Source organism: Heptranchias perlo, chromosome 7 (assembly GCF_035084215.1).
Source record: "Heptranchias perlo isolate sHepPer1 chromosome 7, sHepPer1.hap1, whole genome shotgun sequence".
NCBI classification, from domain to species: Eukaryota; Metazoa; Chordata; class Chondrichthyes; order Hexanchiformes; family Hexanchidae; genus Heptranchias; species Heptranchias perlo.
In genome coordinates, this window is record NC_090331.1 from 96,727,411 (window position 1) to 96,754,092 (window position 26,682).

Consider the following 26,682-nt stretch of genomic DNA (forward strand, 5'->3'; position numbering starts at 1 on the left):
CGAATGCTACATGTGTTAGTACAATCATGCAGAATTTTGAAATAGATGACTGAACGCAGCCGGGCAGTGTAGTAAAATGCTCAAAAACCTCTCTCTCCCCTTTCAAAAGTACCGATTTAGTTGGGTAGAGTGAATTTTTCTGAATTACATACCACTGGTACTGTGCACTTGGTACAATGGCCAATCCTGAGCGACTCCGATCTACTCTCTTGTTCAGTTTGCTGTGTCTTGCTTTTAAGAAACTTTTACTTTGTGGCAGTGGTTTTGAAATCAACGTTTTGTGTCAGTTTCACAAAATCCAGGGTCAGCCCTAGATTCTGAGAATAATTACATCAAACTGTGCATTGGCTGCAAGGCATTCAACTCCTTCTACTTACCAACAAACTACAGGCCAATAAAAGCTCTTAAAAGAAAACTGAAGGAAAATTAATCAAAAACAGGTCATGGAAAAGGAAGTCTGATTGTCACTTTCACTGAATGAATGAATTCACTGGAATTAGAATTGCACAGAATGGGTTCTGAACATAGAAAATCAATGTGATCTCAGCCGAATTCGCTTACTGACAATTCAGGCTGTTCGAAGTGAAATTAACGGGACTGCGTAGAATAATGGATGATTGGGTTTGTGTTTGATCATTTCTTTTTAATTTTGAGGCACCACAAGCACTAAGACTTTTCTTCTGTGCTTTTGTGACAGGACAAGGAATCTCTGCAGCAGCAACAGTACAGTAATCTAATGCAGATCTCTGCTCTACAGTCGAAGCTGGATGAAGCAAGACATAGAGTCCCTGTTGAAGGATTTTCTGATCAGACGCTAAAGGAGCAGTTACAGAATGAGCGGCAGGCTCTCCAGACTAAGGAAGATGAGGTGGGATTGAGAGAAATAATTTCATTAGTCCCAAAGTAAGACAATTTGTGAGACTTTTCTAACGTTTCCCTTTCAGAGGCACCGTGTTGCTTCATCATTGAAACTGATAGGAGACGGCCAGCTTATTAGGTTCGTAATTAAGTGAGAGGCACTTCTAAGCAATTGTGCTGTCTTTCCCTGATAACTGGTAACTCCCACATTGGATGGGAGCATTAGCCAAAGGTATTTGGACCAGGTCGTACACCTCAGGGTGGATAAACAGACAGGGTTTTGAGAAGCATGATGAGCCTTTGAGTGTTCAAGGAACATGTCTGCTGGTAAGGGTGTAGAACAATTATTCAACCATAGGGAAGTAAGTAAATAAACAAACCAAGGGATCCTTTTCTGTCGTTCATGTCAGGACTCATTGCAGGTGTAGTATTGGTGGTGCCAAAATCTCAATATTCTTTCTGTTCAGTGGAAAGTAGAATGTCACAAAAGATATCTTGAGCCAAGACATGCCCTCAAATGGGTTCTCCATCTTGAAACTGTGTTCACAACCTTTGATAATTGGAGTATCTGGAGGTCTCGTGGCAACCTCTCAACACAAGAGGTTTGCTGATAGTTTGCTACATGTTCTGTGACATTCTGTGAACATTCAAAGGTGAAGATACTCAACTGGTAGAGGGCTAATTTCATTGAGCTGAACAGGGATCTGGCTCAGGTGGATTGGAATCAAAGATTGACAGGAAAACAGTAAGTGAGCAATGGGAGGCCTTCAAAGGGGAAATAGTTCGGGTACAGACTAGACACATTCCTAGGAGGGGGGAAAGGAAGGGCATCCAAAGCCAGAGCTCCCTGGATGATTAAAAATATCGAGATTAAAATGAAACAGAAAAAGGAGGCTTATGATAAATGTCAGGTTCACAATTCAGTAGATGATGAAGCAGAATACAGAAAGTACAGAGGAGAACTGAAAAAGGAAATAAGAGGGGCAAAGAGAGTGTATGAGAAAAGATTAGCAGGTAACATAAAAGAGAACACTAAAGTCTTTTATTAACATATAAATAGTAAAAGGATAGTCATAGGAAGGGTGGGGCCGATTAGGGAACAAAAAGGAAATAATCTTGTGGAGGCCATAACTGAGGTACTAAATGAGTACTTTGCATCTGTCTTCACAAAAGAAGAGTTCCAGGATGAGGAACTTCAGTTACATGGATAGGCTGGAGAAACTGGATTATTACCTGAGCCACGAGCAAATTGGCATAGGCTAAATAAGATTAGAGAGTTAAATTCATGGCTCAAAGATTGGAGGGGGAGAAATGGGTTTCGATTCATGGGGCATTGGCACCAGTACTGGGGAAAGTGGGAGCTGTACCATTGGGATGGCCTTCATCTGAACCATGCTGGGGCCAGTGGTCTGACGAATCGTATAACTAGGGCAGTAGAGAAGGCTTTAAACTAAATAATGGGGGTGAGGGATCAAGTAAGGGAAGATATGATAAATTAAAGAAAGAAGACAAGGCAAGAGAGCAAGGTAGCAATAAGGGAAATGATAATCAGAGTGACAGGAAGGGACAGGGCATGCAAACTTAAGAGTGTGCCAGCAGATAAGGCTAGAGGTTGCAACAATTAAAAAGACAGCACTAAAGACTTTGTATCTGAATGCGTGTAGCATTTGTAGCAAAATGGATGAATCAACAGCTCAAATAGAAATAAATATGTACGATCTGATAACCATTACAGAGACATTGCTGCAAGATGACAAAGATTGGAAGCTGAATATTCAAGGGTACTTGACATTTCGGCAGGACAGGAAGCTAGGAAAAGGTGGAGGGGTAGCTCTGTTAATTAAGGATGACATGAGTATATTAGAGAGAAATGACCTTAGTTCTAAAGACCTAGATGTAGAATCAGTTTGGGTAGAGACAAGAAACAGTAAAGGCAAGAAGTCGCTTGTGGGAGTAGTTTATAGGCCCCCTAACAGTAACCACATTGTAGGACAGGATATACAGGAAGAAATAATGGGGGCTTGTGAGAAAGGAACAGCGATAATCATGGGTGATTTTAATCTACGTATAGATTGGTAAAATCTGATTGGCAAAGGTAGCCTGGAAGATGAATTCATAGAGTGCTTTCGGGACAGTTTCTTAGAGCAGCACATTCTAGAGCCAACCAGAGAGCAGGCTATTCTAGATCTGGTAATGTATAATGAGACAGGATTAATTAATGACCTCATTGTAAAGGAGCGTCTAGATAGCAGTGATCATAATATGATTGAATTTCACATTCAGTTTGAGGGAGAGAAGAGTAAGTCTAAGACTAGTGTTTTAAACTTAAATAAGGACAATTATGAGGGCATGAAGACAGAGCCGGCTTAAGTGAACTGGGAAATTAGGTTAAGGGATAGGTCAGTAGAGATGCAGTGGCAGACATTTAATGAGATATTTCATAACACTCAGCAAAGACACATTCCAGTGAGAAAGAAAGACTCGAGGGGAAGGACATACCATCCGTGGATAACTAAGGAAGTTAAAGATAGTATCAAATTGAAAGAAAAAGCATACAATTCCGTGAAGATTAGTGGCAGGTCAGAAGATTGGACAGAATATAAAAAACAGCAAAGAATGACTAAAAGAATAATAAGGAGGGAGAAATTAGAGTACGAGAGAAAGCTAGCTAGAAATATAAAAACAGATAGTAAGAGTTTCTACAGGTATTTAAAACAGATAAGAGTAAGTAAAGTGAGCGTTGGCCCTCTAGTGAGAGAGTCTGGGGAATTCATAATGAGAATAAGGAAATGGCGGATGAATTGAACAGATGTTTTGCATCCGTCTTCACTGTAGAGGATACAAATAACATGCCAGAAATAATTGTGAATCAAGAGGTGAACGGGAGAGGAACTTAAAACATTTATAATCACCAGGGAAAGGGTTCTGAAAAAAAATATTAGAACTAAAAGCTGACTAGTCCCCAGGTCCTGACTGACTTCATCCTAGGATCTTAAAAGAAGTGGCTGCAGAGGTAGTAGATGCATTGGTATTAATTTTCCAAAATTTCCTAGATTCTGGAAGGGTCCCATCAGATTGGAAATTAGTGAATGTAACTCCTCTATTCAAGAAAGGAGGGAGACAGAAAGCAGGAAACTACCGGCCAGTTAGCTTAACGTCTGTCATAGGGAAAATGCTAGAATATTATTAAGGAGGTTATAGCAGGGCACTTAGAAAATCTCATTGCAATCAGGCAGAGTCAACATGGCTTTGTGAAAGGGAAATTGTGTTCGACTAATTTATTAGAGTTCTTTGAGGAAGTAACAAGCAACGTGGATAAAGGGGATCCTGTGGATGTGGTGTACTTGGGATTTCCAGAAGGCTTTTGACAAGGTGCCACATTAAAGGCTACGACACAAAATAAGAGCACATGGTGTAGGGAGTAACATATTAGTGTGGATAGAGGATTGGTTAGCTGATAGGAAACAGAGAGTAGGCATAAATGGATCATTTTCAGGTTGGCAATTTGTAACGAGTGGAGTGCCACAGGGATCAGTGCTGGGGCCTCAACTATTTACAATCTATATCAATGACTTGGATGAAGGGAGCGAATGTATGGTTGCTAAATTTGCTGATGACACAAAGGTAGGTAGGAAAGTAAATTGTGAAGAGGACAACAGGAGTCTGAAAAGGGATATAGATAGGTTAAGTGAATGCGCAAAAATTTGGCAGATGGAGTATAATGTGGGAAAATGTGAACTTGTCCACTTTGGCAGGAGGAATAGAAAAGCAGTATATTATTTAAATGGAGGTACAGAGGGATCTGGGTGTCCTAGTACATAAATCACAAAAAGTTAGTATGCAGGTACAGCAAGTGATTAGGAAGGCAAATGGAATGTTGTCATTTATTGCAAGGGGAATGGAATATAAAAGTAGAGATATTTTGCTACAGTTGTACAGGGCATTGGTGAGACCACATCTAGAATACTGTGTGCAGTTTTGGTCGTCTTATTTAAGGAAGAACATAATTACTTTGGAGGCGATTCGGAGAAGGTTCACTTGACTGATTCCTGGGATGAGGGGGTTATCTTATGAGGAAAGGTTGGACATGTTGAGCCCGTATACATTGGAGTTTAGAAGAATGTGAGGTGATCTTATTGAAACATATAAGATCCTGAGGGGACTTGAAGGGATAGATGCTGAGAGGATGTTTCCCCTTGTGGGAGAGACTAGAACTAGGGGCCACAGTTTAAAAATAAGGGTTCTCCCATTTAAGACGGAGATGAGGAGAAATTTTTTCTCTGAGGGTCGTGAGTCTGTGGAACTCTCTTCCTCAGAGAGCGGTGGAGGCAGGGTCATTGAATATTTTTAAGGCTGAGTTAGATAGATTCCTGATTAACAAGGGAGTCAAAGGTTATAGTAGGTAGACGGGAAAGTAGGGTTGAGGTCACAATCAGATCAGCCATGATCTTAACAAATGGCAGAGCAGGCTCGAGAGGCCGAATGGCCCACTCCTGCTCTTAATTCGTATGTTCACAGAGCAGAGAAGTTTGAGAGAAGATTTTGAAAGAAGTGTTCAAAATCATGAAGGGTTTGGATAAAGTAAATAGAGAAACTGTTCCCATTGACAGAAGTGTCGAGAACCAGAGGACACAGATTTAAGGTAATTGACAAAAGAACCAAAGGCGACATGAGGAAAAACTTTTTTACGCAGCAAATAGTTATGATCTGGAATGCGCTGCCTGAACGGGTGGTGGAAGCTGATTCAATTGTGGCTTTTAAAAAGGAATTGAATAAATACTTGAAGGGAAAAAAAATTGCAGGGCTATGGGGGAAAAAAGCGGGGGAACGGACTAACTGGATTGCCCTTACAAAAAGCTGTCACAGACTCGATGGGCCAAATGGCCTTCTTTTATGCTGTAACTATTCTATGATTCTATTCTATGATTCTATGAAGAGAATGCAGCCAATGTCACAGTAAAGGTGGGGGTAGTCAAGAAATTGGGTAAGATAAAGAGGAGGTACTTAAAAGGTTGTCAGCGCTCAAAGTAGAAAAGTCACCTAGTTGAGATGGGATGCATCCTAGGTTGCTGAGGGAAGTAAGAGTGGAAATAGCAAAGGCTCTGGCCACAATCTTTCAGTCCTCCTTGGATATGGGAGTGCCAGAGGACTGGAGGGTTGCAAATGTTACACCTTGTTCAAAAAAGGGGAGAGGGATAAACCCGGCAATTCAGGACAGTCAGCCTAACGTTGATGGTGGGAAAATTTCGAGAGACTATAATCCAGGATAAAATTGTCACCTGGAAAAACATGTCAATAAATAACAGCCAGCATGGATTCGTTAAAGGTAAATAGTGTCCACATAATAGATTTATTAGCAAAATTAAGGTTCATGGGATTAGAGAGGCAGTGGCAGCATGGATACGAAATTGGCTAAGGGGCAGAAAGCATTTGTTTTTCAGACTGGAGGGAAGTATACAATGGTGTCCCCCAGGAGTCTGTATTAGGACCACTGCTCTTTTTCATATATATTAATAATCTGGACTTGGGTATACAGGACATAATTTCAAAGTTTGCAGATAACACAAAACTTGGAAATGTGGAGGATAGTAGCAGACTTCAGGAGGACATGGACAGACTGGTGAAATGGGCAGAGACATGGCAAATGAAATTTAACGCGGAGAAGTGTGAGGTGATGCGTTTGGTCGGAAGAATGAGGAGAGGCAATATAAACTAAATGGTACAATTTTAAAGGGGGTGCAGGAACTGAGAGACCTGGGGGTGCACCTACACAAATCTTTTAAGGTGGCAGGACAAGTTGATAAGACTGCAAAATTGGCTTATGGGATCCTTGGCTTTATAAATAGAGGCATAGAGTAAAAAAGCAAGGAAGTTGTGCTAAACCTTTATAAATCACTGGTTAGGCCCCAACTGGAGTATTGTATCCAATTCTGGGCACCATACTTTCGGAAGGCTGTCAAGGCCTTGGAGAAGATGCAGAGGAGATTTACTAGAATGGTACCAGGGATAAGGGACTTCAGTTATGTGGAGAGCCTGGAGAAGCTGGGATTGTTCTCCTTAGAGCAGAGAAAGTTAAGGAGAGATTTAATAGAGGTATTCAAAATAATGAGGGGTTTTGATAGAGTAAATAGGGAGAAATTGTTTCCTCTGCCAGGACGGTTGGTAACCAGAGGACACAGATTTAAGATAATTGGCAAAAGAACCAGAGGGGAAATTAGATTTTTTTTTAGTGCAGCAAATTATTATGATCTGGAATGCGCTGCCTGAAAGGGCGGTGGAAACAGATTCACTAGTAACTTTCAAAAGGGAATTGGATAAATACTTAAAGAAGAAACTTGCAGGGCTATGGGGAATGAGCAATGGAGTGGGACTAATTGGACAGCTCTTTCAAAGAGCTGGCATAGGCACAATGGGCCAAATGGCCTACTGTGCTGTATGATTCTATGATTCGGACAATGTATAGTTGGATGTTTATCTCCACCCTCAGATGGGAAGGTTACTGTGAATCTTCCCATCCTTTCTCTTCATACATTCATGTACAAGATCTCAATGGATGAGAACTTGGTAATTCTAGTTATATTATGTTGACTGGAAAAGATTTAGTACTTGGGCCTGCTTGGTCAGAGAAGTGACCGGTAACGATTCTTTACATGACCATTTGTCACAGATGGATGAGAATAGGATCTGCATATTTCGGTACTTTAGCTGCCAATCCTCCCTCAACCAGCACCACCAAAAACAGATTATCTCGTCATTCATTGATTTGCTGTGTTTGGAGCTTCCTGTGTGCAAATTGGCCTATGCAATAACAGCGACCACTTCAAAAGTAATCCATTGGCTGTAAAACACATTAGGTCTTCCTGAGGTGGTGAAAAGTACTATGTAATTGCAAGTCCTTTCTTTCCTTCATTTGTGACAGTCTTGAGGCACTGTACAAAATTCTTTCTTCCACAAGCAAGATAAGATGGGTGCTTTGCATGAAATGTGCATGGTAAAGAATTTAAAATAATGTAATGTCCAGTTTGGGTAACACGAGGGAGCCCAATTGCTTTGTAACTGGTTCCATTATTTAATTTATTTTCAAGATCCAAAGCCTTGAGGAGCAGCTTGATCAATTCCGAGAGAATCTGATGAATAGAAATGATGAGATCCTCCAACTGAATATGCAGCTTGAGATCCAGACAAAGCAGTCAGCAATGGCAACCAACCAGCTACATGAGGAGAACATCCGACTGAAGGTGAATTCATTGGCACTGATGTAGGATTGACCTGAGGTACTGATTCTCTGGAGTTAATGGGGCCAGACTCTGCGATACAGATAAAAGATACCTGTGAACAGTCAACTGGATAAGGAGAATATGTAACTAAATGATATCAGTCTGTTACTGACTGTTACATAGTACTGTATGATGTTCTCTAGTATAGTTATCTAACATTCTCTCAAGTTTATGCTGATTTGCATCTCTTAATATATTTTTCCCCTTCTCATTGCCCCCCCACAACCACAACCGTTCCATTTTCAGGAGGATGTAGCCAGTCTGCATCTGCGTTTGGGCTTGGATGCAGATAGTGGCAAAGTGCCAGTATTGCAGCTACCTCAGGCTTTGTTGCAGGAGAAGAACCAGGAAATCGATGAACTAAAGGAACAAATCTTCAAACTACAAGAAGAGTTGGAAAGCACTTCAGATAACAAGGTAACACTCTTATGGAGCTGAACACGAAAACTGTGTTAGACAGTGCAGTTAATGCACTACACGAAGCTGAACACTAAGTTTCACTATATGAAGCTCAGTAGTAAAACCGTGTTGAACAGAACCCTTCAATCCGGCCATCATAGTGTGGGGCAGGCTTGATGGAACAACTGGTCTTTTCCTGCCTGTCAGTTTCATAATCTTCCCAACTTTGATCTTCATCATAGCTCTTAATGAACTGCATTCTCCTTGTGAGAAAGAAAGAACTTGGATTTACAGAGCTCCTTTCACAAACTCAGGATGTCCCAAAGCACTTTACAGCTAATGATGTACTTTTTGAAATGTAGCCACTGTTGTAATGTAGGACATGTACTCCTGCTTAGTGAATAATGTTTTGCTTACTTAAAATTATCTTGATAACATCCACAAATCTATACATTAACATAGAAACAAGCCCCTCATTAGATGCGTTCAGGGATTCATTGCCTGTGCGATTTATAACACAGGAATTTGAGTGAAGGAAGATTAGGAATTTCTAAAGTTGATTTACCAATGTTTAGCAGAATTTGAGGTAATCCTTGTTTACCTTTTTATTTTAGACTTTTGAAGAGAAGAACAGTGAAATTGAAGAGCTGAAAGCACAGATCGAACGCCTTGCTGTTGACCAGGATAGATTACGACAGGCAAAAGAAGAAGAGGTTGAGCATCTCATTGAGGTTATAGAGAAATTGCAGCAAGAATTGTCGCTGTTGGGTCCAAATCGCCATGAAGTCAGTGATTCTCAGGAAGACCTTGATATATTCGGCTTGGAAAAAGAGTCCAGCCAAAATGCAGCACCCTCTCGGGGACTTAGTGACAACCTGCAGCAGGAGCTGGCATGTATGGCAGTAGACAACAGGGGTGCCGGAGACTACAAAGAGGCTCCTCATATCCACTCAACAGGACTTCAAGATCAGATGCAGATGATAACTAAAGAAGAGTCTCTCCAGCTCTTGGGTAAAATGGAGGCTCAGTTCCAAGAGCAGGTGGATGCTTTGCAGACTCGCTTTCAAAACTTGCAGGAAGTTAATCAGCAGCAGCTGCAGGAGCTGGTCTCCCTTCGTCTACAGCACAAGACCCTTCAGGAGGACAACAGCTTGCTGAGGACTCTCATCTCTCAACGGGATGCTGATGTAGCTCTTCTCTCATCACATGTCGAAGAACTGGAAGATGCTCTGACTGAAAAGGAGAGGTTGCTACAAATGATTGAGCAGCAAAGGCAGGCGGAATTGGAAGAAATGGGATTTTTACCAAAAAGAATGGCAGAGCTTGAACAGGAACTGTCAGAAAGGACAGCTCAATTCCAAAAAGGTTACAATGAGCTACAGACCATGCGTTCTGAAATTCTGGAGCGTAACTGTGTGCTTCAGACCTTGAAGCAGAAGGATGTGAATCACCAAGAAGAACTTGAGAGATTGCAGGGTGAGCTGGCCAAGCGGGAGTTACAGAATGAAGAACTAAAAGACCACCTGAAGCAGCTTAAGAAAGAAGAGAGAGTAGTTGGCACTGTCCCGAGTACTACAGAAGCAAAGGTGAAAGATGATGATCTATTGGTAAGTCACTATGTATTCACTTCTCTTCACTCGTCTTGGGATCATTGAACAAACATTTCGATTTGGCACTTAAGCTTTTGCAATGGATGGTTAGCATGATCTTATGGAGTATATTGACTGAAGGAAGAAGCCCATATCATATATTCTTTTCTACTTTTTCTTTGGGGAGGGAGAGATTATAATTAATTTTTTATTTTGTCCAGATAAAATGTCTATGGGCTTCAGATGTTGTATTAAGTGCAGTAAAACTTTCATAGTCTGCAGACATGATCGGTGCCTTGTGCGTTTTTCATTCAACATGAAAACTTGGGATTTAATGCATTTTTGGTGCTGGACTCCCGACAAGACTTCAGGCAACAGTGCATGGTCGCATATTGCAAAAGAGTTCATACATGGAATTCAAACTTTCTGCCACTGATGCCCTGTCTGAGTGCCCATTGATATTGGTTGCCTTTAGTATTAGCCCAGCAGAGGGCTCAAGGCATGTTGACAGCAAAGGTGTTGACTGGCACAAAGGGGCATACTTTAGTTGGCACTTTCACTGATTCAGACAGACTGGCAATAATGATTTAACCAATGTGTAATTGTGATGACTTCTCTTCAAGCATTTTTTCCCTGCTGGCATATCACTCACCAGCACCAGAGTCAACCAGTGATGTAATTTGGCCACTGTGGAGTCCTTTGCCGCAGGAATAGTGCGATTGCTTTGAATCTCCGGTCAATTGTGTCACCCTTTGCAAGTTTCACCCTTTCACTACTGTGCATTGCAATCAAGGAAATTGGACATGTGAAAGCTCTGCCCAGTGCCCAGAGTCCATGTATCAAGGCTTTTGACCTTAATTCTTATTGCTTTGCAGTTGCTATTTGCTGTTTAAACACGACAAGATCTTCTCCCAATCCTGTTTCTCCCTGGACTGAGGCCAAAGAGTTGATATGTGAAGCAGACAAATTATTGCCCAGAGGTTGGCCCAATTGGGAATAGCCTGCCTAGCAAATCCACTAGACCATATTTAACTCACTCCATTGCTCAAATCATTAGGCATCCCAGGGAACCTTGCCTGTTGTCTTTGCTGTCTCATTGATCCAACATCTGGGGCATCCACTTGCTGCTGCAAAATGTATTGCCCAGAGGCTACTGCTGACCTTAGGAATTCTAAAGCTGAACTGTTATAGATTCCCTTCAATACAAAGGGCCTGTTCAACAAGCAGGACTCATTGAGTTTTTGCTACAGTTGCTTTCCAGTTTGATCTGGGTCAGTAAATTATCCCATCATTCTATCTATTCTATTCTATCAAATTTATCTCACAATTCAGAACTGCAACATTATTTCTGCTACATAGATGCTCACAGATTTGAGTTGGGCAGCCTTGATAGTTATTCAATTCATATGATGCAAGGGTCTAAAGTAAAGGGGTGACTAAGCAGCGGATAGTCCAACGGATATTTGAGTACATCCTACAGTGCTACAATCTTGCAGGGAAAAGTCCATGAGCGTTTTCAAGATCGTTCCATGGCTTTTTCTTGGATATCTCTCAGGCTTTGATTGGTAGCATATGTAAGGCTATCATACAGAGCAATTTTCATGCATTTACTAAACATTACTCTCTGGATTTAACTGCAGCACATTTTTGGCAAATCAATCATGACAGCTGATGTTGGGCTTTCATGCAGTTACCTCTCACTTTGGAAATCTGTATCACTTTGGTTGTAAATCTGATTACTTTGGTATGCTTCTAAGCTTGTGGAGGATGTGGAATGAAGAAGAAAAGTTACTTATAAGATCATCTTCATTGTTAGAAGGATATGCATCTTCCATATTCCACATTTCCAACCATTCATCACTAGACCCCACAGAGGTATAATCTTTGGATGGATGGGATAGTGTTAAGTGATTAGTTTCAGGTCAGAATGAATTTACCCAATAGCACAGGCGCTGGGGCGAGATGATATGGGGAGTAGGCGACCACTGCCTTTGTCCTGACAATATTTTTATAGGTTCTCATCACAGGGTTTCCTAGAACCCAACAAGCTGGAGTATACTTATACATCTGCCACACATTGTAGATCATTTGAAGAATGAGGATGACCTTACAATGTAGTTAATCTCTCTTTCTTTGTGCAAGCCTGGACAGTGAGCGTCAGTAAGATATTTGGCTGTGGTGCATCACAGCCGAGCCTATTCCTGCCTTTACTAAACATCATTTACACACTATTCCAGCAGCAGTCACTCCTTCACCACCTCTCTCCCTGTAATCCAGGGTGCTGAGGTTAGTTGTTAACATCTAGCTGACATCAGCTAACTCAGCTCAGACTACTGATCAAACATTAGACCTTGATCTGCATGGCTCAGCTACTCGCTTCCTTAACCAGCTGAACCAATGGTCCAGCTCTTCTGTTCGGGGAGATGATCAGTCTACAAGCCCTTACAACTGAAAAATGACATTTTGTGTACTGAGTGCATATTACTTTTTTCATAAAAATTGTGATAAATTAGTGTTGTCGGTTAAATTAGTGAGGATCCATTGACACTGGATTGTAACAGAAATCAATAAATCTAATCTAATGTCACAAAAGTGCACAATGCCTGATGGGAATTGTCTGTTTCTCAGTTCCACAAGCAGGAGGGATTGAAAGAGATGGAAGCTGCCTTACAGCAGAAGGAGATGCTCATCACCCAGCTAAGTGCAAAACATGAGGAACTGCAGGTTGATCTATCTGCGGTTAAGGAGGAGCTGAACTCGAGTGCAGAGAGGATTGAAAAACTGCAGGAGGTTGAACAGGTAACAGCAGTGTTTGAGGAGATTGAGCTATTCTATCTTAAGACATGCCTTCTATCTGAAATTTTTTAAGCAATACATTTTAAGGGTGACCATAAGATCATAAGAGATAGGAGCAGGAGTCGACCATTCGGCCCCTCGAGCCTGCTCCGCCATTTAATGAGATCATGGCTGATCTGATTTTTACTTCAACTCCACTTTCCTGCCCTTTCAAAAATTTGTCTAACTCAGCCTTGAATGTATTCAATGACTCAGCCTCCACAGCTTTTTGGGGTAAAGAATTCCAAAGATTCATGACCCTCTGGGAGAAGAAATTCCTCCTCATTTCCGTCTTAAATGGGTGCCTCCTTATTCTGAGACTATGCCCCCTAGTTTTAGATTCCCCCATGAGGGGTAACATCCTCTCAGCATCTACCCTATCGAGTCCCCTCAGAATCTTGTATGTTTCAATAAGATCTCTTTTCATTCTTCTAAACTCCAATGAGTATAGACCCAACCTGTTTCAATCTTTCCTCATAAGACAACCCTTCCATACCCGGAATCAACCTAGTGAACCTTCTCTGAACTGCCTCCAATGCAAATATGTCCTTCCTTAAATAAGGGCACCAGAACTGTACGCAGTACTCCAGGTGTGGTCTCACCAGCACCCTGTACAGTTGTAGCATGACTTCCCTGCTTTTATATTCCATCCCCCTCGAAATAAAGACCAATATTCCATTTGCCTTCTGGATTGCCTGCTGCAGCTGTATGTTGACTTTTTGTGGTTCGTGTACGAGGACACCCAGATCCCTCTGTACCGCAGCATTTTGTAGTATTTCTCCATTCAAGTAATATTTTGCTTGTTTATTTTTCCTCCCAAAGTGGATGAAGTCTGGAAAATGTGCAGTGTTAAATTCCTCAGGCCAAACTTGAATTATTTTTAACTTGTGCTTTGGAGTTATATTCACTTTGCTCTTTCACTCACACAAGAGTGCCTCCTGTTAGTTTTGACTGTCTCCAGTTTATTTGTTTCTTATCCAATCTTGGAAGGTGAGAGAAACACAGAGCATTATACATCATTAAAATACCTCTGACCATGGTTTTTCTTTAAGGTACATGTAAGGCTTCTGTGTTGAGTTGAAACATGCCATGATAAGTATGGAAAAGAGGTCGAACACTTGGTAAAGAACTATCCTCCATCACAAGATGTTGTGCAGTTAGGCAGGCTCTGGGGATCCAAGAGAAGTCCTAAATGGAACTGTCCTTCATTGGTGCTCAGTTGCAAATATTTTTTTTTTATTCGTTCATGGGACCTGGGCGTCGCTGGCGAGGCCGGCATTTATTGCCCATCCCTAATTGCCCCTGAGAAGGTGGTGGTGAGCCGCCTTCTTGAACCGCTGCAATCCATGTGGTGAAGGTTCTCCCACAGTGCTGTTAGGTAGGGAATTCCAGGATTTTGACCCAGCGATGATGAAGGAATGGCGATATATTTCCAAGTCGGGATGGTGTGTGACTTGGAGGGGAACGTGCAAGTGGTGGTGTTCCCATGTGCTTTCTGCCTTTGTCCTTCTAGGTGGTAGAGGTCGCAGGTTTGGGAGGTGCTGTTGAAGAAGCCTTAGCAAGTTGCTGCAGTGCATCCTGTAGATGGTGCACACTGCAGCCACGGTACGCTGGTGGTGAAGGGAGTGAATGTTTAGGGTGGTGGATGGGGTGCCAATCAAGCGGGCAGCTTTGTCCTGGATGGTGTCGAGCTTCTTGAGTGTTGTTGGAACTGCACTCATCCAGGCAAGTGGAGAGTATTCCGTCACACCCCTGACTTATGCCTTGTAGATGGTGGAAAGGCTTTGGGGAGTCAGGAGGTGAGTCACTCACCGCAGAATACCCAGCCTCTGACCTGCTCATGTAGCCACAGTATTTATGTGGCTAGTCCAGTTAAATTTCTGGTCAATGGTGACCCCCAGGATGTTGATGGTGGAGGATTCGGCAATGGTAATGCCATTGAATGTCATGGGGAGGTAGTTAGACTGTCTTGTTGGAGATGGTCATTGCTTGGTACTTGTCTGGCGCGAATATTACTTGCCACTTATGAGCCCAAGCCTGAATGTTGTCTAGGTCTTGCTGCATGTGGGCATGGGCTGCTTCATAATCTGAGGTGTTGCGAATGGAACTGAACACTGTGCAATCATCAATGAACATCCCCATTTCTGATCTTATGATGGAGGGAAGGTCATTGATGAAGCAGCTGAAGATGGTTGGGCCAGAGGAACTCCTGCAACAATGTCCTGGGGGTGAGATGATTGGCCTCCAACAACCACTACCATCTTCCTTTGTGTTAGGTATGACTCCAGCCATTGGAGAGTTTTCCCCCTGATTCCCATTGACTTCAATTTTACTCGGGCTCCGTGGTGCCATACTCTGTCAAATGCTGCCTGGATGTCAAGGGCAGTCACTCTAACTTCACCTCTTGAATTCAGCTCTTTTGTCCATGTTTGGATCAAGGCTGTAATGAGGTCCGGAGCCGACTGGTCCTGGCAGAACCCAAACTGAGCATCGGTGAGCAGGTTATTGGTGAGTAAGTGCCGCTTGTTCGCACTGTTGATGACACTTTCCATCACTTTGCTGATGATTGAGAGTAGACTGATGGGGCGGTAATTGGCCTGATTGAATTTGTTCTGCTTTTTGTGGACAGGATATACCTGGGCAATTTTCCACATTGTCGGGTAGATGCCAGTGTTGTAGCTGTACTGGAACAGATTGGCTGGAGGCGCGGCTAGTTCTGGAGCACAAGTCTTCAGCACTACAGCCGGGATGTTGTTGGGGCCCATAGTTTTGCTGTATCCAGTGCACTCATCCGTTTCTTAATATCATGTGGAGTGAATCGAATTGGCTGAAGACTGACTTCTGTGATGGTGGGGATATCGGGAGGAGGCTGAGATGGATCATCACTTGGCACTTCTTGCTGAAGATGGTTGCAAACGCTTCAGCCTTGTCTTTTGCACTCACGTGCTGGACTCCGCCATCATTGAGGATGGGGATGTTTGCAGAGCCTCCTCCTCCTGTTGTTTAATTACCCACCACCATTCACGATTGGATGTGGCAGGACTGCAGAGCTTTGATCTGATCTGTTGGTTGTGGAATCGCTTAGCTCTGTCTATAGCATGTTGCTTCCGCTGTTTAGCATGCATGTAGTTCTGAGTTGTAGCTTCACCACGTTGGCACCTCATTTTTTAGGTATGCCTGGTGCTGCTCCTGGCATGCTCTTCTGCACTCCTCATTGAACCAGGGTTGATCCCCTGGCTTATTGGTCTTCAGGCTGGGAAAGTCCAGAACAAGGGGGCAATTAAAATTAGAGCTAGGCCGTTCAGCAATGATGTCAGGAAGCATTTCTTCACACAAAGATTAGTGGAAATCTCAAAACTGAGATTGATAGATTTTTGTTAGGCAACGGTATTAAGGGTTACAGAACCAATTCGGGTAGATGGAGTTTAGATACAGATCAGCCATGATCCAATTGAATGGTTGAACAGGCTCGAGGGGCTGAATGGCCTACTTCTGTTCCTATAACTAATGCAGCCTCATATTGTGGCGATGAGGATCAATAGTGGAGGGGTTGTATGCAATCTACATTCATAATAAGAGATAGAACCATACAGCATAGAAGGAGGCCATTTGGCCCATAGTTTCTGTGCCAGCTCTTTGAAAGAACTATCCAATTGGTCCCACTTCCCCACTCTTTCCCCATAACCTTTCCTTTATTAGCCGTGGCATAGAATATAAGAGCAGGGAGGTAATTCTAGAACTGTATAAAACACTAGTTAGGCCACAGCTTGAGTACTGCGTACAGTTTTGGTCACCACATTTCAGGAAAGATGTGATTGCATTAGAGAGGGTGCAGAGGAGATTTACGAGGCTGTTGCCAGGACTGGAGAATTTTAGCTATGAGGAAAGATTGGATTGGCTGAGGTTTTTTTCTTTGGAACAGAGGAGGCTGAGGGGAGATTTAATTGAGGTGTATAAAATTATGAGGAACCTAGATACAGTGGACAGGAAGGACCTATTTCCCTTAGCAGAGAGGTCAATAACCAGGGGACATAAATTTAAAGTAATTGGTAGAAGGATTAGAGGGGAGCTGAGAGAATTTTTTTCACCCAGAGGGTGGTGGGGGTCTGGAATTCACTGCCTGAAAAGATGGTAGAGGCAGAAACCCTCAGCTCATTTAAAAAGCACTTTATATGCACTTGAAGTGCCATAGCCTACGGACCAAGTGCTGGAAAGCAGGATTAAGCATGATAGCTCTTTTTCGACCGGCACAGACACAATTGGCTGAATGGCCTCCTTCTGTGCCATAAATGTTTGTGTTTCTAACCCTGCAAATTTCTCCTTTTCAAGTACTTATTCAATTCCCTTTTGAAAGTTATTATTGAATCTGTTTCTGCCACCCTTTCAGGCAGTGCATTCCACATCTCACTGTGTATATAAAAAAAAATTCTTTTCCCTGGATTTTTTTGCCAATTATCTTAAATCTGTGTCCTCTGGTTACCAATCCTCCTGCCAGTAGAAACAGTTTCTCCCTATTTACTCTATCAAAACCCCTCGTAATTTTGAACACCTCTTACTAAATCGCTCCTTATCTTTTTCTGTTCTAAAGAGAACGATCCCAGCTTATCTAGGCTCTCCACATAACTGAAGTCCCTCATCCTTGGTACCATTCAGGTAGATCTCCTCTGTAGCCTCCTTAAGTCTTTAATATCCTTCCTAAAGTGTGGCGCCCAGAATTGGACACAATACTCTAGCTAAGGCCTGACCAATGTTTTATAAAGGTTTAGCCTAACCTCCTTGATTTTGTACTCTATGCCTCTATTTATAAAGCCCAGTCATCCCTTTAGCTTTTTTAACAGCCTTCTCAACTTGTCCTCCCACCTTTAAAGATTTGTGTACATGAACGCCTAGGTCTCTCTGTTCCTGCACCCCCTTTATAATTGCACCATTTACTTGAATTGCTGACATCAGTTCTATCATCTTGATCAGTCCAAATCTGGCACAAAATATGACTTTCAGTCCCTTCTAAAATCTTGATTTTTCTTATAATCAAGAGGGAAGAACAACAATTAATTCCCAATTTCTTCTTAACTACGAAGCTTAGCGACGTCAAATTTAGTATGAACGTCGAAGATTTGTTGACCATGAAAATGGACTAATGTGGTTTCTGAAAAAAATCTTTGGGGGAATCCATTTTATTGATGCATTTTTTTTGGAGTAGGAGAGGATTTATTCGTAGGAATTCCTTTATATCACAAGTTACAAGGATGGTACCACAATATATGGTGCGGAGATAGAAAGCTGTAACTACATCTTGCATTTATATAGCTCCTTTAATGTAGTAAAACATCCCCAGGCGCTTCACAGGAGCGATTATCAAACAAAGTTTGACACCGAGCTACATAAGGAGCTATCAGGACAGATGACCAAAAGCTTGGTCAAAGAGGTAGGTTTTAAAGAGCATCTTAAAGGAGGAGAGAGAGGCGGAGAGGTTAAGGAGAGAATTCCAGAGCTTAGGGCCTAAGCAGCCAATGGTGGAGCGATTAAAATCAGCGTTGTGCAAGAGGCCAGAATTAGTGGAGCGCAAAGACGTCGGAGGGTTGTAGGGCTGGAGGAGGTTACAGAGATGGGGAGGGACGAGGCCATGGAGGGATTTGAAAACAAGGATGAGAATTTTTAAATTCTCATTGATTAACGCTCCTGTGTTCCCAAAATTACCTTGCTCCTTTTGAGTAAAGGGTGCATCATATTTGGAAACTCTGCGTATCAGAATATTAACTTGCATCAGGAATGGTAATATTATATTTCAGCTGATTCTGACCCACAGCACAAGGTAAGGAATCAATCCACTCTTGCTGAGGTCACTACAGGGCTGCTGTGCCTGTTTCTACCAGTTCTATCTTCAAGGCAGCTGTGTGAAGTAATTTGTGTGCTTCCCTTCTCTTATTGTTTTCAACTGACAATAAGTTTTTTTTTATTCGTTCATGGGTTGTGGGCGTCGCTGGCGAGGCCGGCATTTATTGCCCATCCCTAATTGCTCTTGAGAAGGTGGTGGTGAGCCACCTTCTTGAACCGCTGCAGTCCGTGTGGTGAAGGTTCTCCCACAGTGCTGTTGGGAAGGGAGTTCCAGGATTTTGACCCAGCGATGATAAAGGAACGGCAATATATTTCCAAGTGTCCATGCTTGTAGTGTGCTGAAAAGAAGATCTGAGAGGTGGCTGTGTGGGGAAAGAAGTACTTCCTGTTCAGAGTTAAAAAAAGTACTGCTTTTCCCCTCTCCTGCCAGCTTACTCTCAAAAGAATATACAAAACATTGTATATAGAACCTTGTGATAAATCTCCTTGACTTTACTCATGGAAGCTGAGGTTTTGCATCTTCACTTCTTTCGTCAGAAGTTTATGTCGTGGACATCCTGGACCAGCTCCATTGACTTTAATGGCTGTTGGTGTATTAAACACCTGGGGTGGGTGCTGGGCTGAAGCTAATAGAACCTGGAAAACCCAAACCCTCTATCAGTTGAGTATACAACTGTTTTTCAGCCAATGATGGTTAGGTGACTCGATTGGCCCCCAGGCCAGACAGAATTATTGCTTCCCATCAAGTTATTGAAAATGCTTTGATGGCAATCAGGCTTCCCCATAAGAAGTGTCACCAGAGTGACAGAGGAAGGAAATGGAAGTACTTTGAACAGAAAAACAAAGTCGTTTCTCTTTTCATTAACCCTCCCCCACCCCCAGACCCTATTAAGACAGTCTCTCGCTATTTGGTTAATCATTCATTTGCTTTGTGTGAGACCTTGATGTGTGCAGATTGACTACCACGTGTACCCATATAGCAGCAGTGACTGCACTTCAAAAGTAATGCATTGGTTGTAAAGTACTTTGGGATGTCAGGAAGACATGATAAGTTCTTTGTTCTTTTATTGCTTTAATATAAAACACTTCAATGTGGAACTTGAATGTTAGGTAGCTTACCTTTTGTATGGCCTTCCTCATTCTTCGACCTCCACATGCAAATTTCCTATCCTTTGTCTCATCGCAAGAAGAAAAGCCTTAAAGAGACCGTGTCCTTTCATTTTTCTCCCTGCTTGATGGTGATTGTTTGGAAAGGATGAATGATGTTCAGAGAATAAGGCAGATGATGCCAAAGGTGGGTAATCTAATAACCTTCCACCTTGTCTCGAGCATATCCATATATTTGTTAGTGCAAATTCGCAAATGACGTGTGTGTAGTTGGTCAGGATCTACACTTTCCTGTTTTGAGCTTGTAACTCACTGATACACACTCACACTCGCACTCAGGAACTACACCCCTTGAATCTATACTCAGCTAATAGTGCCAAACTCAGAACAAGGGTCTACAACCAAAATGTTTTTTTTGTTGTCTTTTTACAGATGCCATATATTCTACCATTTTCAGTTTGCATTTCAGATTTCCAGCATTGTGGGTCCCCCTCCCTCCCCACCCTTTAAAGTATAAAGTTTACTGAGGAAAAACTTCTGTGGTGTTTTACCTGTCTGCAGCTAGATACTTAATGCTAAAGGGATCAAGAGATATGGGGAAAAAGCGGGAGCAGGGTACTGAGTTGGACGATCAGCCATGATCATTTTGAATGGTGGAGCAGGGCCGAATGGCCTACTCTTGCTCCTATTTTCTATGATTCTATACCAATAGAACATTAAGGTGGCTCAGTGGCAACTTCTAGTGGCTGTAGTTATATTACAACATAAAGATGCTTCAATTTGGTCTGGAGCATATAACACCCTCAATTTTGAATTCTTGAAGAGGCTTCATAATTCTCTAAATAACTGATTCTGATTGGTTGCTTCCTATATCTTTTTGAAGGAGAAAGACCGCACCATTGCTGACTTAGAGACCCACACCCGCAACCTGAAAACTCAAGTGAACCAACTGCAAGAAGCTTTATTGCAGCAAGAGGAGGAGCTAGCGAATCGGGCAAAAGAAGTAGAAGACCTGAGCGAGAAATGTCGAAGGCAAGGACTTGAATTACGCCGACTGTCCAGTTTGGAGGCAGATAAGCCACAAGCCAGTCCCTCAAATTACAAAGAAACTTCTCAGACTCTTAGTCAAGATGAGCATCAGCCATTTGCCTACAATCACACTATCAACGAGAGCTTGTTGAGTTCTCCAGAACTGATGAGAAAGTATGAGGAAAGTCTGGAATGGATGAATGGACTGCACTCGATCAGGATTTCTGAAATCAGTGGTGTGCACAGTGCAGATGTGGAGATGATGCATAGCAGGTCATCTGGACTTGGAAGAGACACAGATGAAGAGAACCGGAGCATTCACTCTGCAAAGGACAGACAGCGAGGGCATTCTCCATCCCCATCTGATTATGCACATTCACTCACAGAATCCTCTGATGCAGAGAAGGTGAGAGGAAAAAAATCAGTTTTAAAACATTGATTCTTTTTTTTAAAAATGCAGTCATTTGTGTTATAAATTGGATAGCCAGGTGGTGAAGGATAGAATACTAGAGTCTGGTCTTCAGTTGCTTCCAAACCTTTATTCACAGAGATCCACATTACCCACTCCACACCCTAGATAAATTCCCATATAAATGGATACAAGAGAGTCCCCAATTGAAACGCACTACCTGAATATAATTAACACATTGATTATAAATCATATGGATACAATTAACAGTTTGTTTTATTTGAAACGTTGTGATCGAATCAATTACTTCTGAATTATATCAATGTTTGATGTGACCATCACAGCATTATACAACTCCTACCTCACTGGCCAGCATTTTAGATATCCTCTACAAACCTTGGTTTAAGTTAATGATACAAAAATTGGCCGTGTGGTTGATCGTGAGGAGGAAAGCTGTAGAATGCAGGAAGATATCAATGGACTGGTCAGGTGGGCAGAAAAGTGGCAAATGGAATTCAATCCGGAAAAGTGTGAGGTAATGCATTTGGGGAGGGCAAACAAGGCAAGGGAGTACACAATAAATGGGAGGATACTGAGAGGAACCTTGGAGTGCATGATCACAGATCCCTGAAGGTAGCAGGACAGGTAGATAAGGCGGTTAAGAAGGCATAAGGGATACTTTCCTTTATTAGCCGAGGCATAGAATATAAGAGCAGGGAGGTTATGCTAGAACTGTATAAAACACTGGTTAGGTCACAGATTAATTTTGCATACAGTTCTCGTCACCACATTACAGGAAAGATGTGATTGCACTAGAGAGGGTACAGAGGAGATTTACGAGGATGTTGCCAGGACTGGAGAATTTTAGCTATGAGAAAAGATTGGATAGGCTGGGGTTGTTTTCTTTGGAACAGAGGAGACTGAGGGGTAATTTAATTGAGGTGTATAAAATTGAGGGGCCTAGATAGAGTGGATAGGAAGGATCTATTTCTCTTAGCATAGAGGTCAATAACCAGGGGACATAGATTTAAAGTGATTGGTAGAAGGATTAGAGGGGAGCTGAGGAAAATGTTTTCACCCAGAGGGTGGTTGGGGTCTGGAACTCGCTGCCTGAAAGGGTGGTAGAGGCAGAAACCTTAGTCACAGTTCAAAAGTACTTGGATATGCACTTGAAGTGCCGTAACCTACAAGGCTACGGACCAAGTGCTGAGAAGTGGGATTAGGCTGGGTGGCTCATTTTCGACTGGTGTGGACACGATGGGCCGAATGGCCTCCTTCTGTGCCATAAATTTTCTGTGATTCTAAATTGTCTGCAGGCTGCTTGTATGGCTAGTAATTTCAAATTCTGTTTTTAATTTGTTTATTTTTATAAGTGCATTTGCAGGCATTCTGTTCTGCAAATATCCTGTTCAGCTTGGAAAAGTAATAGAAATTAGAAAAGAATCATTGATCCAAATTTATAGTTATCTTCTTTCGCAGTTTATGTTCTGCATCTGCAGAAGTGCTTACCACAGTGATACTGCTCTTTTAAACAGAACAGAGATATTAAAACATACAGGGACAGAGGCAGGAAATGGGATAAGACTAAATCACTGCACTGGAGGAGCTAGCACCAGTACAGGCATGATGGGCTGAAATTTCTATGATCCTGTGTGTAGGGTAAAATGATTTGTATCTCCTATGAAAGAGTATGTGTTGTGGTAGTGGTTTTTTCTTCTTCTGCTTAGTGCCTCACCCAATATATCGGAAAACGTGATTAACAAATTTAAAACTAGGATGAATGGAATGTCACTTTTCTTTTGGAGATGCAAGATGGACATTCTTAATGATCCATGTTTTTTCTCCATATGAATATAGGCACAAAATGATATAAAACTAGAACTGACATTGACGGCCTTGCAGGAAGATAGAGCATCGACAGTGTCAATCCCTGACTGGACAAGCGATGGCTGTGGCAGCAGTAAGTATGCCCTAAAGAACATAAGTAGAACATATTCCCCATTCCCACAAACAATTCATATTCCATACTGGAAGCAGTTATTCTTCCTCATCTATTCATACCAATGTACGAGCATGTTCTTCCCCCATGCACAAAGCTGACATTTAAATGGGAAGGGAGCATGGAAAGAGAACTGGGTCTTTGATAATTACATTGGCCCAGAATTTACTATGAAAATAACGGTGAGGCTAACACTCACCGTTATTTATGCGCAAATCGGACAGCAACCTCCAGCAAGCGCACACGCGCAATTAAATGTGAAAATCGGGAAGTTGCTGTTTGAGATGCACTGCCCCTCCATCAACTTCATGAAAACGGCATTCTCGCCATCTGATTCGCTATTCAAATGTATTGAATGGCTTGAAGTTCCTGTACTTGCGTGGTAGATACGAACTAAACTCGCCACAAAAGTTTTGGGCTTGTCCATTCTTTACCCAAAGGGTGGTAAGAATGTGGAATGTGCTAACACAAGGAGTAGTTGAGGCAAATAGCAAAGATGCATTTAAAGGGAAATTAGACAAGTGCATGAGGGGAAAAAGGAATAGAAGGGTATGCTGGTGGGAAGGGAGGAGGCTCGTATGGAGCATAAACTCCAGCATAGACCAGTTGGGCCAAATGGCCTGTTTCAGTGCTGTAGTTTCAATGTAACTCAATGTAATTCCAGGGTAAGCACCCTTTTAACGACATGATAAATCTTAATTACTGCCAGACAACTTTTCTGGCACTGAAAATTAACTTCTACAAGTGTGGAGTCTCATTCCTTCAGGTTTTAATTGTTGTTGAAGATTTTATTAATTTAAAAAATTTAAATAATTTTTTATTTAAACTTTCTTTTTCTGACTTTTTCTCTCTCTCTCTCTCTTAATCCGACCTTTCGTTCCCTCTCTTTATTTCTCTTTCTGTACCTGATTTGACATTGAATTCACTATTTTAACCTACACTTCCTGGTTCAGACTCTGCGCTGCTCGTTAACGATTCTTCACTTTGGTTAAGGAGACACACAGTTGCCTGCTCTGTTCACACAGGTCTGAGATTTAGAGGGCGTCTCTAACTTAGAGTAACTTCCAGCACGAAAGCTCATGGAGAGTATATGGGCAAGGGCAAGTCTAACAAACAGCCGGTGCCATTCCTTCGCCACTCACAATATCTCCCGTTATCTCCCCTACCTCCATTGTCTGTGAAGGGTTTCCTTCAGGAAATGTGTCTGTTCATAGTTTTGAGTCAAGCGCCACCATTCAGGGTTCATGTGGTAGCTATTCAGCCTATTGTAAATGTTGACAGGAAATTCATCGGTGGATAGGGAATGCTGTCAAATATATAAATCAACAGTAGGGACTTAACAGAGACCTGGCTCAAAAAAGGGCAGGATTGGGTACTAAATATTTCTGGATACAAGGTGTTGAGGAAAGATAGGGAGGGAAAGAAAGGAGGGAGGTGGCAGTATTGATTAAGGAGAATATTGCAGGACTGGAGAGAGATGATGTCCTGGAGGGGTCAAGGGCAGAATCTATTTGGTTAGAGTTAAGAAATAAAAGAGATGCCATTACACGACTGGGTGTATTCTATAGGCCACCAACTAGTGGGAAGGATATAGAGGAGCAAATTTGCAGGGAAATTACAGAGAGATGCAAGAACTATAGAGTAGTGATAACTGGGGACTTCAACTATTCTAATATAGACTGGGATAACAATAATAATATAAGGGGCAAAGAGGGGGAGGAATTTTTGAAATGTGTTCAGGATAACTTTCTTAACCAATATGTTTCCAGCCGAACGAGGAGCAATGCTGGACTTGGTTCTCGGGATTGAGGTGGGCCAAGTGGAGCAAGTTTCAGGTGGGGGAGCATTTAGGGAGTAGCAATCATAGTATCATAAGGTTTAGAATAGCTATGGAAAAGGACACGGACCACTCTAAAGTAAATATACTCAATTGGAGGAGGGCCAATTTTAGTGGGATGAGAACAGATCTGACTCGGATAAATTGGAATCAAAGATTGGCAGACAAAACTGGTTCGGGTACAGTCTAGGCACATTCCCACGAGATAGAAAGGTAGGGCAACTAAAGCCAGAGCTCCCTGGATGACAAAAGAGATAGTGAGTAAGATGAAACGTAAAAAAGGGACGTATGACATATATCAGGTTGATAACACAAATGAGAACCAGGCAGAATATAGAAAGTTCAGAGAGGAAGTGAAAAAGGAAATAAGAGGGGCAAAGAGAGAGTATGAGAATAGACTGGCGGCCAACATAAAAGGGAATCCAAAAGTCTTCAACAGGCATGTAAACAGTAAACGGGTAGTAAGAGGAGGGGTGGGGCCGATTAGGGACCATAAAGGAGATCTCCTCATGGAGGCAGAGGGGATGGCCGAGGTACTAAATGAGTACTTTGCATCTGTCTTTATCAAGGAGGAAGATGCTGCTAGAGTCTCAGTAAAGGAAGATATGGTTGAGATACTGGATGGGCTAAGGATTGATAAAGAAGAGGTAGTTGAAAGGCCGGCTCTAATTAAAGTAGATAAGTCACCCAGTCCGGATGGAATGCGTCCTAGATTGCTGAAGGAAGTAAGGGTGGAAATTGCGGAGGTACTGGCCATAATCTTCCACGGGGATGATACCAGATGATACCAGAGGACTGGAGAATTGCAAATGTTACACCCTTGTTCAAAAGAGGGTGTAAGGATAAACCCAGCAACTATAGGCCAGTCAGTTTAACCTCAGTGGTGGGGAAACTTTTAGAAACGATAATCCAGGACAGATTGAACAGTCACTTAGGTGAGTGTGGATTGATTAGGGAAAGCCAGCATGGATTTGTTAAAGGCAAAACGTGTTTAACTAACTTGGTAGAGTTTTTTGATGAGGCAACAGAGATGGTAGATGAAGACAATGCAGTTGATGTGGTGTATATGGACTTCCAAAAGGCAGTTGATAAAGTGCCGCACGATAGGCTTATCATCGAGATCGCGGCCCATGGAATAAAGGGGGCAGTAGCAACATGGATACAGAATTGGCTAAGGGACAGGAAACAGAGAGTCGTGGTGAACGGTTGTTTATCGAACTAGAGGTGTTCCCCAGGGGTCAGTGCTGGGACCACTGCTTTTCTTGATATATATTAATGACTTGGACTTGGGTGTACAGGGCGCAATTTCAAAATTTGCAGATGACACAAAAGTTGGAAGGGTAGTAAACAGTGAGGAGAATAGTGATAGACTTCAAGAGGACATAGACAGGCTGGTGGAATGGGCGGACACATGGCATATGAAATTTAACGCAGAAAAATGTGAAGTGATGCGTTTCGGTAGAAAGAATGAGGAAATGCAATATAAACTAGAGGGCACAATTCTAAAA

The 26,682-nt window shown here is 42.2% G+C and overlaps 1 protein-coding gene across 5 annotated transcripts in view; it reads left to right on the forward strand.

The window, feature by feature from the left end:
- The window catches only part of pcnt (pericentrin), a 314,588-nt gene that overhangs the window by 205,504 nt on the left and 82,402 nt on the right, over positions 1-26,682 (forward strand). For all 5 annotated transcript variants that reach the window (XM_067988139.1, XM_067988140.1, XM_067988141.1 and 2 more), the window contains 7 exons: positions 698-868; positions 7,944-8,096; positions 8,382-8,552; positions 9,149-10,141; positions 12,752-12,922; positions 20,784-21,335; positions 23,196-23,298. In XM_067988139.1, coding sequence (XP_067844240.1) covers positions 698-868; positions 7,944-8,096; positions 8,382-8,552; positions 9,149-10,141; positions 12,752-12,922; positions 20,784-21,335; positions 23,196-23,298 — 2,314 coding nt within the window. The remainder of the gene's footprint in view (positions 1-697; positions 869-7,943; positions 8,097-8,381; positions 8,553-9,148; positions 10,142-12,751; positions 12,923-20,783; positions 21,336-23,195; positions 23,299-26,682) is intronic.